This window comes from Vanacampus margaritifer, chromosome 5 (assembly GCF_051991255.1).
Source record: "Vanacampus margaritifer isolate UIUO_Vmar chromosome 5, RoL_Vmar_1.0, whole genome shotgun sequence".
NCBI lineage: Eukaryota > Metazoa > Chordata > Actinopteri > Syngnathiformes > Syngnathidae > Vanacampus > Vanacampus margaritifer.
The window spans coordinates 9,876,242-9,889,150 of NC_135436.1; the positions used below are offsets into that span (position 1 = coordinate 9,876,242).

The following is a 12,909-nucleotide window of genomic DNA, read 5'->3' on the forward strand; positions in this document are numbered from 1 at the left end:
TGGTGCTTGAGTGGGCACATAAAGTACATGTGTATGAAAGTACCTGCACATGTGCGGAAGTATAGCCCCATCTTGGTAATGGAATGTGGCATGTTGCCAGAGCCATTTAGCAAGGATTAGCAAAAAACAATTGAAATTCACCTTTTCTGTGTGACTAATTGCGGCATTTAATTTGTCCTGGCAGTGCATTTATTGTCAATCGCCTATTTGATACAGTCTTGTTCACTTTTAACCATGTCAGTGCTGTAGCTCATGGGGGGCGAAATAGGTCTCCTGCTTAATCTGGATGTTGCCACCACAGAGAAATTTTATGTTGTGCAGTTGTCACCTTTTTGTATTAGTTTGTCTAGTTACAATCTGCAAATTTCCTTTTTCAGGTCGAGGGTTTCATTTCTTAAGCAGATTTGGAGCTAAGAGATGGTCAATGAGAAAATGTATCAGTAAAATCACTTTGAATGAATCATATGTGTGCCACATGAGTGCATGACCTGTGTGCGTGTGTTGGTTCATCACTGTTAGTACTAGTGCTGTGATTATCGAATATTTTTAGAATCGAATAGTCTATTGATTATTCAATTGACTCATTTGCTCCCAAAAACGTATAAATATGTTCTACTGTATTTTAAATATTGCCATGGTCCCAAAAACATATTTATCCGTTTGTCTGTTTTTAATGTTTTTTTTATGCTAGAGCAAACAGAAGGCTTTGACACAGCTTTTGACATGAAGAGGTCACTTGAAGCAATGATAGTTATTACAAAAAGCAGGTGGCAGCAGAGTATAAGAGATCAACCAGGGCGATGTTGCAACAAGCTTTTTTTTTTTTTACCAGTGTTTTTAAACAGGTTTGTTAATGATGAAACTTAGCTATATTATAATGCTAATTGCTGCAAAACACAAACGAAAACAAATATATATATTTTGTTTCACTGATGAAAGAAGAGACTCTAATATTTCTTTTGGTAGGTTCTATGTTTTTATAGTAATAGAACACAATATTCTGTGGGCCTTGCAAAATCAGTCAAAATCCAGTAAAGCAGCCGGGAGTGAAGGGGGTTGCTTCAGTGAAAATGGCTGAAAGTGAGTTAAACACAGAAGATCATCGGTCTTCTTTCATGAATACTACAGAAATCAGTGAACGACTACTGTTGATATGGTGAAATCAGAGAATTTGGACACAAAAAAAAGTCTCCAAACAATTACTCTATCATTAAAATAGTTGTCGATTAATTTGATAAGCGATTACTTGTCAATTAATTTTGACAGCCGTAGTTAGTACCATTTGGCAATCAGTTCAGTCCAGATGTGATGAAACACACACACGCTTGCTGATTTCCGGGGTGTGGAAAAAGTAGACACTGTAGTGAAACACTTAAATATTATAATAGACCCCAACGACGACATGTAACATTGCATTATCAAATAGAGCAAGCGCTTTGAAAGTGTCCTAGATCCACAGTGTTGGCTTACATTGATTTTGTAATGGAGCGACGTCAGGCTGAGGCTGAGCCAAGATGCACCTATAGCAATACTTGTTGCAAAGATTTAAATGGGGGTGATGTAATTGACTCTGGTCCGAAGTTACCAAATGAATCCTAGTTGTACTTCTATTTTACAGCTTTTAGTACTTGTAGTGTAGTACTTTTTTTGGGGCCATTTTTTAATATTCTTCAAAATGCACAATATATTACTGTTGTACTATTGTAATATGTGGCTTCAAAGAGACTTTGCCGATAGTATTGGAATAGTGAGCCCAAATTTATTTTTGCTGTAGATTGACAATTGCAAAAAGGTCTTGGTTTGACATCAAAAGAGGATTATGGGAGGTGAGAGAGCATTTATTTCTAGGTATTTACAAATGTAAATTAGATACACAACTTAGAAGATAGTATTATTTGTAACTAAACACGGCTTCTTAGGTGAGGAAAAATTACAAGAACAGACCATTTAAATTGAAGTCTCGAAGCTTAGGTAAGGGTTAATCTTAGACATGTTCATGACTTCACTTCACTTATGCACACTTTTTAGAGCAGGGGTCACCAACATGGTCTCAACATGTAGCCCCAAAGGGCCACGGAGGAGTACCCTCTGGGCCTGTTCGAAAAATGTTTATTATTTATTTATTTTAAATCAAATTTGCGTTGGTGTAAACTTGAAAATATATATATATTTTAAAAAACATACCGTATAACACTTCATTATTTTAGGGTCTTTTTTTTACAGCTCAACAATTTTCTGTCATCACTTGCTACTGTTAAAAACTATGAACTTTTTTTTTTTGGGAGGGATGATTTGTATATTTTTTTTCCCCCAAAAGAAAATAATGACACTGTTATTTCAAGTTTGGACATAATATATATGAACCATAACATAATTTATAATATAGATAATTTGAAAATGTCAGCATAGATTGCCTTGCCATTAGGGCTGAGATTCGATTCTAATTTCCTCAATCGATTCAATTTTGATTCACAAGAGCTCAGTTCTATCGAATTTGATTTTTATTTATTTTTTTTTTCCAAACCCAGCCCTATTTGCCATGGCAACAGGAATTTTGTTATACAAAAAGTAATTTCTTAATAATGCTATTTGCTAGGAACTACTGGATGGATTTTTTTTTAAAACTTGTTTTCCGCCTATTGGTACTGATAACAGTAGTGTGTGCAACTTCAAGGGGAAGTCATTCAAATTTAAACTGTTCCAAAATTTAGTTTGAGACTGTTACATTTTGAGGGTATTTTAATGTATTTTAAAACCATTCCCAATACAGGTACATGTGTTGCAATTTGGAAGCCGAAAGTAGTAGAATGTCCCTGTTCTAACAAAATTGCATATTTTGACATTTTGTGATAAGTGTGTAGAGTTGGGACATATTTACATTAGCATACTGATATTGTCCCTGTGGCACAATTATTATTATTATTATTATTATTATTATTTTCAAACAGTGTTTTTACAAGTTATTGATGTTTCCTTCCGCTCCAGACAGAGGAAAGAAAGGAAATGGAGCCTGCATTTTTTTTTTTAAGCACTTGATTTACAAGCTGGTGACCATACTGAGATCGTGATGATGACACACGCTCGCCTCTTATGAAATACTAGGTCAGTTGCTACAGTAAAGGCTGGTTTATATGGGAAAATCTGTCCATGAAAACGCTGTGCATTGCATGTACAGTGTCTATTTATTGCAACTCTAACCATGCAGTAGTCAAAGGTGACATTTTTATGAATGGTGTCATTTGATTTTTGTGTTGTTTGATTATTATTGGACAGCATTGCTCAGTGATAGTGGTCATCTGCCAACATGAAGGTGTCTTTGAGCAACTGAACCCCCAGTTGCTCCTTATGATTAATCATCAATAGATACATTTTTAGTAGAGACAACAGTGTGTAGTTGAAATACTATTAAAATTGCAGGAACCCTCTTAAATAAAAAAACTGAGAATTTTAAAAGAATATTCTTTCCTGATCTTAGTAAAATTGGGATATCAGGATTTGGTAATCTTGTTCTTACCCAGAACCCGGATCATATGCTGTCCTTGGTAATTTAAACATTCTAAGGTGGAGATCAGAATAATTTAGATGCTTATTGTCATCATCCTACTGCAAGTGTGGATCAAGCAAGAATTCAAGGTGAATGCAACAAGATTGGAAGTTGGTACACATGATATAGTACAGGGTGTCAATTTGTTGTTCCTACATTTGTGCTGGATTGTCAGAGCACAATAGTCTCAAACGTATAAGATATATATAATAAACAAAATACAGTACATGATAATAGAAATATTACACAACAGCCTACCACACTAACGAATTCCTATGTTATAATATTTAACCTTAATTTAACTAATTTGCTCCCATTTTTTTTTTAAATACATTCTATTTTAAATATTACCATATTCCCATAGACGTAAATATACATTTTTAGTTTTATGCTAGAGCATACAGAAGACTTTGATGCAGCCTCTGAACTAAAGAGAATGCTTGAAGCAATGGTAGTTATTACAAAAACGGCCAGCAGGTGGCAGCGGAGTATATGAGATCAACCAGGGCCAGGTTGCAAAAAGCGGTTTCCTCCCACTGTTTTAAACAGATTTGTGAATACTGATGAAGCTTGGCTACATTCTAATGTTAATTGCTGCAAAAAGGAAATGGATAGAAATATACTTTTTTTTTGCCTGATGATCCATGTTTTTATAGCAATAGAACACAATATTCTGGGGGGCCTTGTAAAATCCAGTAAAACAGCTGGGAGCGAAGGGGGTTGCTTCAGTGAAAATGGCTCTGAGTGAATGAGTTAATAGTTATTAAAGTAATTTGAAGCTGAAGCCTAACTATGACTAACATTTGCAACTGACGTTGACCTCTCATTGATCCAGGTCACTTTGATCTGCCTCCTAGCGAGTGTCGTCTGTACATCTGCTCTCTGTTTCCTTCCTCACATAATTTACATAACCATCTTTTTGAATCATTGGCTATTTCTCAAAGCCTTACCACTTCTTACAGTTCTTATGGTGAAGAGTGAGCTTGTGCTCTTGGATGGAGAGGCCTTCTGGTCTTTGCCTTCTCAAAATTGAGGGTGAAGGTCTCCAACTTTCCTTCTCATTTCATTGAGTCCACCAGTTCACCACCTTGAGGGACTGAGTGGATCCCATGTGAGTCCTGAATAATGACACATTGTCTTTGGATTTTCATTGTGTCTCTTACTGTGGTCATTTATGGTTTTCTATGTTCCCTCACACCTTTGAGCTAAGGCATTTGTCTGATCTAGTGTGACATTACCCCCTTTCAGTACTGCTATGCCCATCCTGTCTATCACTGACAAAGCATACTGCATTAAATAGGCTCCAGATACTTTCGAGAGCACAACAGAGATCCCCCCCACATAAGTCATTGAGTAGACACTTTATTACAAGCTACTACAGGTAAAGGGTAAAATTAGAAATTTATCTGAAAGTTTGTTGCAGTACCAGGACAAAAATTGCATAGTCAATTTGATCCAGGATAGTAAATATAGGAATTACGAAATCCGGATTATTCTCATATACATTTTAAAAACCTGACTGGCCGAAGAAATGATCTTGGCTATGCCAGTTGTTTATTTAACCATTTCATAAAATACAAGTTTATCATTATTCATTATTACGTAGCTCATAAATGTATATGCTTTTCTATTAACTACAGTGCCCCTTTTAGTCTTTTTAGCTGCAAACTGCTCGTAAGAACAAGCTTCACTTTGCAGTACTCACTTGCACTCCTTGTCTATTTTCTTCGCCTATCTTGACAACCTGCTACACTTTCATCCCAATTGTTACATGACTACTTTTCCAACTCTGATCTCAGTCCAAGAGATTTCCCGATTATGGCTTTTTCATGAAGCTGTTCCCGTCACTTAATTACATCTTGTGCTGGAGAGTTTGCAATCACAAACTAATCCTTTATTTTTATGTATTCTTTAAAACATTTTTTGTTTGTTTTTAATATTGGATGAAGAAGTATTAGAAATGATTTGTCATTATTGTTTGCTGTGTGTTTTGTTTACAACCACACATGCTTGTGATAACTATGATCTATGGTTTATCTGTCCTCCAGGGTCAGGGTATCCATATGTTCTGCCACCACCAGCTCAGGACTTTATCTCTGGTAAAGAAGATAACAACAAATAATTGCCCCTAACTTCCTAATTAAAGCTACATTGTTGCTCCCTCATTATTAATCTTTAATATGTTAGCATGAGAACTGTTCCATCCCCACTTGCTTTGGGACATAATGGCAGCCTCACTCTCAGGGGGGGCTGGGGGAGGGGTGGGTGGCTGAAATGACATTTTTCTATGAACTTAAAGGTCAGACAAATCTGAACTTTGCAAAGGAAACACAATGTGCCAAAGAAAGTACTAACCATCACGACAACGTTACTTTAACAAGGTGTCATACCTTGTTAAAGTAAAATTTTGTAAAGTTTTTTTTAATCCTGTCATTTTAACATCAGATAAACACATGAAATATATTACTGCATCATTTGTATTCAACAACAAAGTGGCCAAAACACAGAAACGATTAGTGAAATATCAATCACCACCCAGCCATGTAATTTAGAAGTTAGCAAGAAATCAACTTTGTGTAAAAACATTTACAGACAAACGTATAAAAATGTAGTACAACAATAATCAGATTATTTTGCTATAGTGCACAATTATTTTGTTATTTCTGTTGTAACACACTATTTCGGGACCTATTTGTTGGCTTCCCAGTTGCAATATTAAAGAGTACGTCAAATCCAATGAAGTTGTGGCATTGTGTAAAATGGAAACAAACACAAAAAATAATGATTTGCAAATATTTTTCAACCTACTTTCAATAAATACACTCCAAAGGAAATGATGAACACTCTTGTTTGTTTTTAGTTTTTTTGCGTGTGTTTTTTTTCCAAATATTCTGGAGCCATGCAACACATTACAACATAAGACTGTAAAAGTTTAGAAATGGTAAAAAACTAAACGACAAATATAGAAAGAAAACACCAGTTTGGAACATTCCACTGTTGAATAGGTTAATTAATAGAAACAGGTGATTGTCATGATTAGGTATGAAAGTAGCGTCGCCATAAAGCTCAGTCGTTCACAAACAAGAATGAGGCGAGGTTCACTTCTTTATGAACAACTATGTGAGCAAATAGTCCAAGGGCCTCTTTGGATTCTCGTTTTTGCTCAAGAAGTTTCCTTTCCTATTCTACTCGAGCAAGATGACCTGGAAGTACTTGGAGGGCAGGAGCATTTAAATTTTACAAATGCTTAGGAAAAGCGCCAGTTTGCCACCTTTTAGCAAAGATTACTTCTGATGAACATTTATGAAAGGATGTCAGTCACAATTTTTACAGCAACAAGATTTAAAGAAACACAATCAACCTTGATAAAATATTTTCAAAACTATAAATAAAAAGGATCAACATTGGTCCAGCCTTCACTCGCTGTCGAGAGCTCAAAAACAACGCTATGTGCTTGTCCTCATGGGAAATGTGGTCTTCTTTCAGGCATACCATTACCGCTTTGGTCCATATGGTGCCGCCATAATCAACGTAAACTGAAAGTTCCTTAGTGTTGCTTTGAAGCAATACGGCACTTACTTAGTTGACAGACTACGTATAGGAGAATATGAGTTTCATGCTCTAGACTTAAAAAAAATAAAGTTTAAAAAAACACTTATTAAATTAAAATGGTAATAAACCTTTGTTGTCACAAATGGATAGCCAGTTAAATGAAAAAATATACGCTCAAAGCAAAAGGGTCAGAAATAAAGTTATAGACTGGACTGGACTGCATTTTATAACCTTTCCATTATTTATTTGAGATTTGTGCTACTCCAAAATCAATGAAAAACATCATAATAGACCCTTCACAAAACTTTTTTTCCCCATTTAATATTTTGCAGGTAAACAAGCGAGAGAATTAGGTCACTAATACTCGCCATCAGACGATGACATCAGTTAGGAAAAGTGGAGTCAACTTCATTTGAATGTGCTGTCCTTTCCTATGTTAGAAAGGAAGCACCTTTTCTTTTCTTCTTGACCCGATGACATAGTCCAATAAAGGTTAAGGATTGGTGGCTTAGAGGTTAGGAGATTTGACTTTCCAAAGAAGCCCCTACTGTTGAAGAAGAATTCCTCACAACGTACAATACAGTACGATACTTGTCTCATTGAGCCATTATCAGCAATAAAAAGTTAATATTTAGTCTAGAATAAATTTAAAACATTTTTTCATGTACAATTAATACCTTTAAAAACACATTTTTACACTTGCTTTCGATTGAAGATGACATCGCCTGTGCAGAGAAAGTATGTAACGACCAATCATGGCTCACCTGTTTTCTGGGTTTGGTCAGCAAACTGAAATAAATCAAATGTACATTAGCTGGCTAAACATTTCCATACAGACAAACATTTCCGTCTGTCACTCTTGAAGAGCATGTTTAACACAATGCTGTGAGCCCGCCACATATATTACGCCACACACATTGCATTCTCAAATGCACTCAAATGTACATGCGACAATGCTATAATAATTAATTCTCACTCGAATCAGAATCTTTGATGTCAATAGTCTTGAATTCTTTTTAACACACTTCAGATGTAAAACCTAACGGTATTATGGTTTTAATTGCATACACTTGTTCCACCTCAGCCTCTAATAATTTAGCTGTCAACATAAAAATATATTTATGCACATTCTCCATAGTGTTTCCTCTGTGTGTTGACTAACTCTCTCATCCTTGCCTTATTACACCCTGCCCCAAGCTCTATTGGAAAGTAATAAATAACTCTTAATGTGCTTCTTTTGTTTTGTGTGCATGTGTGCGTTTGAAAGAAAAGAGAATGAGAGATAGGAGAGATGAATGGTCCTGATTAGGCCTAAATTGCAGACAACCAGGATGGCCAATGCATCTCTTATCTCCGTAGAATAAAAACAAGCAATTGTGCCACTGCTGAACACAGAAATACACATGTATATTTACAGTCCTTTCCATATTGGAATGGCAAAGTCAAGTTTTTAGTGTATACTGAAGACCTTGGGTTTCAGATCTAAAGATGACGATAAGGCAAAAGTTATCATTTATTTAATGATATTTACATGTAGTATTGTAGTGTGTTTATAACAATTCAGGACAGAACGTCGGTACCCGAAGCCACTCTTGGTTATGATCTGACTGAGTAGGTTTCAGGCCTGTGCAGAACAACAGCAGGAACAGAGTTATGCCACATTTGATTTTCACCTGTGCAACTGGCTTTGAGTTGGCCTCCAGAGTTGTATTGCACAGCTTCATTGAGTTAAAAAAAATTAAAATAAGAAGGCTTAGGCAATTATTTTAAGAGAGTGCCAATATGTGAGATTTGACTAAATGACATATAAAATAAGGTTCTTTACAACAGAGATGCTTACAATATTGATTATGAGCAAAAGGAATAATATCAAAGTGTATTTCAACAAACATCTGCAGAGGACTGCAGTGCGGAAATGCTGACACTGCAACAGCAGAGATGAGTAGTCAGGGTTTGGTGTGTGGGTGGGCCACACTGAGTGTGAGAGTAAAAGGGAAAGAGGGGGCAAAAATGGATGGATCAATTGAATGATAGGGAGGGGAAAGGCAAAGAGCAAGGGGGAGATGGAAAGAGCAATAACAACAAGAAAAAGGGGGCAGTTGATGGCAGAGGTCTGAGGATGGATCAAATGGATGCAGGAAGAAAGAGAGTCATGAAAACAGAAGTCCCTGCTCTGTCGGTCTAACCAACTTTCATCCAGGAAATGAAATGACTTGGCTAGTGGTCTGATTATTTTTTTTATTATTTTCTTTGCACATTAATCACACAGCCAGTAGAAAGTTTTTTTCGTTAAACATATATACTGTAGTGTAAACTTTAATGTAATGGATGTCACACCACTTCTCTCAGTTATGCCCCATGTGTTGTGCATCTATAATATACTCTAGTCAGCATGATCAAATGGACAAATAAACAATCATATGGCGCAAACTTGTCATTACAGTCGGGGTTCCTTTTAACATTCTTAATAAGTTATTGATATATTAACCATTGTTAGTTGAACACTTAAATGTTGAAACACAGTTTGAGAAAGACGTGCTGCTAAAATTATTTATATTGCAAATGTTATGGTCTGCAAAACTGGCTACTCTTTTCAAGTTTATTTCGAATGCTAATCATGATCTTCATGCATGTGTGCATGACCATGACACCACATTTAACAAATTGTATACTGCAATCACAAGACTGGTGTCTTTTGACAAGTATACAGATTTGATGAAGTGCAAAAAGAGGTGTTTTGCCAGCTCGTCCGAGACCAACACCTATGCTATGGCATAACATCTGCGTAAATATCACCTTATTTTATATCTATCTCATTAGCATGGAAAACACATCAACATAAAGGAAAGGGCTGAACAGGGAGGTGTAGAGATTGACAAAGCCAGGATGTGATGGCTCAGTTATTTATTTTTCAAATTACTCTCTTCCAAGTGTAAATATTGCTCTAAAACTGTCTATTTGGTCCCACTCTAGAGTCAAATTTACTCAACAGAATTTACTGTTTAGTGAAAGTGTTACAGTAGTTGATTCTTCATTTACGCTGTGCGCTAGATATAATTTTAGTTTTTCATAAATATACAGAATTCGGCTTACACTTTTTTTTGTTGCACTCTAATGTGTAAGTAACTTTGTGTGAATACAATTTCCTTGACTGTGAGTAGAGTTTGTCAAACCTCAAACTTTGAAAACTGCTCTTGTAAAATCCTTTTCCCCCTCAGTTTTTTATATAATTGTATTTTGTTAGTGGCAATGATTTTGACCTACAGTGCTCACAGAATGCCAAAGGGATGATGCATTTTGGGGGCACTAGCTACTTGTATGACATAGAAATTGGATTTTGACACATAGGTAAGCTGTTTTGGGAGAGATATGAGCTTTTGCAAATGATCCATGGTGCTGTGCAAAATCATCCAAGTTACTTTTGGCAAAAGCACTAAATGAATGCAGATGAGCCAAAGCAATTGAGAAGGATCTTTACAGTTGTGACAGTACTGACTCTTTGTTTGGGAAAGGAACTTGTGACCAGTTTTGGTATAGAAATGTGCTTTTACTAATGAACTGATAGGTTGTGCATGAATCTAAGTCTGTTTGGCCAAATTAGCTTGCAGTTTTCAAAATGTCATCTCAGTTTCAAGAAATGTGCCAAACCTATGGAGAAAAACTGTAAGCGGGTGCGACCCTGTGTTTCACCCGGTGTTCAGACTAAGACACCACAGCTTGTGTTGAACTCCTAAACCTACTTGAAGCACAATTTTGTTTTTGTTTTTTAATGGAATTTAATTATTTGCACTTGCCTTGAAAAAAGTGCTTGTGCAACCACATATTTTGAATGGGACTTTTTATGGCCACTAGATTTTTCTCTTTATTTTTATTTTTTTAATTCATTGTATTGTGTGTTCTGCACTAGGGTGTCTATATAGTCTAGAAACTTCCTAAATAAAAGTGATGAAATAAACACCTTTTAATGTAAATATATTTGAATTACCTTTGATTATTAGTGCAGGAATCATTATTCAAGATCATTTATTACTTATAGTTATCTTATTGGTGAATAATTTCAGATAACACACACACGTGGGACCGACTAATAGTATTGTAAAATCTTAATTTGACCAAATTATGATATATGCGAGGTATTGGATCAAGTCAGCGAGTTATACAGTTCTGGTTCTGGCAAGGCAATCACAATCTGGCCGACCTGAGAAGGCTTGATGTAGAACCCTGCTGCTAATGTCGACTATTATGTCCCTTTTAGCTCTCTGTCTACTCCTTAGTTTTTTTTTTCTAATCAATGTTTTTGCCTTGAAATGCTAATTACTGTCTATAAGCAAGGGTTGTACAAAGATTGCAATATGCTGCACATTGTCTTGCAATTCTGAAAATTGTTTGTCCTCCATGCAAAGTTACTGGATTGCATACAGTCTAGTGGTTGTTGTTAGACTCGCCAATTGCAAACAATTCTCTTCAAACTTTCTGGGGTTATTCTCTACTTAAAGACAATAACCACACTGATTGAATGTCTAAGATGCCGTAGAGTAGCAGTAGTCAGATGTTCATTTTTTCATGATGTTGATTGGTACCAATGGCCAGTGTACAATTTAATGAGGTAAAGCTCACCATGCAGTTGCCGTTAATTGGTCTTTTAAAACAACCACGGACACACTTGATCATCATTTTCACAAACAATCTTAACAGCTAATGTACTCTATGTGATGTATAATATTATGTACATAAAGTGTTTCTTACATTGTTAACCCCATTATATTGTATCTACCAAAATCTAAATTGGGCTCAGTGGTTATGTGGGTGGTCTAAGTCTCTCTGGAGAGAGATGGCAAAATAAATTGAACATATGAAGCAAGCAAGTAAGAAAGATGCAAAAAAAATAAATAAAAGTACAGCAGCTGCCTGGGGGTAAGAAAAAGATGAGAGGTTACGTCAGTCTGTGGTTGAAGAATTTTTGGGGTGATCAAATAAAGAGGGGCAAAGGGAGACAAACAGGTAACGAGAGATTGGGAAGTAGCAAGATTCTTATTACATGCCTCCAAGAGTAAAGACAGCAATTCATCTGGAGATTAAAGTGTGTGTGTGTGTGTCTTTGTGCGTGCACTTGTGCAAAAACATCTATTAGATATTGCCCACATAAAGACATGTAACTAAAGTACATGCCCCCAAAAAAGATTATACATTTGTATGCGCATCTTACATTTAAATATAGAAAGAAAAACCTGCCTGCCTACATTGTATGATTTTTATAATTTTTTTAGAAACAACAATGTAGTTGTTCCATCTGTAGGGGACTTTGCTTTGGCACGACGTTGACCGAGTGACAGGTTCAAGATTTGCTCCTATAGAATAAGCAGAAGCTGCACAATGCAACACATTTAGAAAATGCTTACTGAAAGCTATTGCTTTGCTTCTTAAGTGCTGTCAATGTATACTTTATGACTGTGCACAAACTGTGACATCTCTCTCAATGCTCTCCGCATGAAAAAAAAAGAAAAGCTCCTGCTACTCATTTGCACTGCTGAGTGAAAGGATGACAGAACACTTTCAAAACTTCATTCTTCTTCAACCTTAAACTTATTTAGACCTCCAATCTCCAGCTAAATTTTAGACATTTACGGTATTAGCCATAACACCTTCAATCTTGGTTCAGCAAAAATATACAAGAACATCATAATTGCAAAAGGCCAAATACTCTTAAGCTAATGTTTTCATTTAAAAAAACAATTGCTTTGTATTTAATTGGCTAAATAGTGTTTAATGTTCAGCCCTGTTCACAAAATATACAGAATGTAGTAACTCTAGTA

General features: G+C 35.8%; 1 protein-coding gene across 3 annotated transcripts in view; it reads left to right on the forward strand.

Moving 5' to 3' along the window:
• LOC144052300 (chloride channel protein 2-like) overlaps positions 1–12,909 on the forward strand; it is a 104,227-nt gene that overhangs the window by 30,462 nt on the left and 60,856 nt on the right. For 2 of the 3 annotated variants that reach the window (XM_077566233.1, XM_077566235.1), the window contains exon 3: positions 5,593–5,643. The exons of the other annotated variant lie outside the window; for it this stretch is intronic. In XM_077566233.1, coding sequence (XP_077422359.1) covers positions 5,593–5,643 — 51 coding nt within the window. The remainder of the gene's footprint in view (positions 1–5,592; positions 5,644–12,909) is intronic. 3 annotated transcript variants of the gene reach the window in all.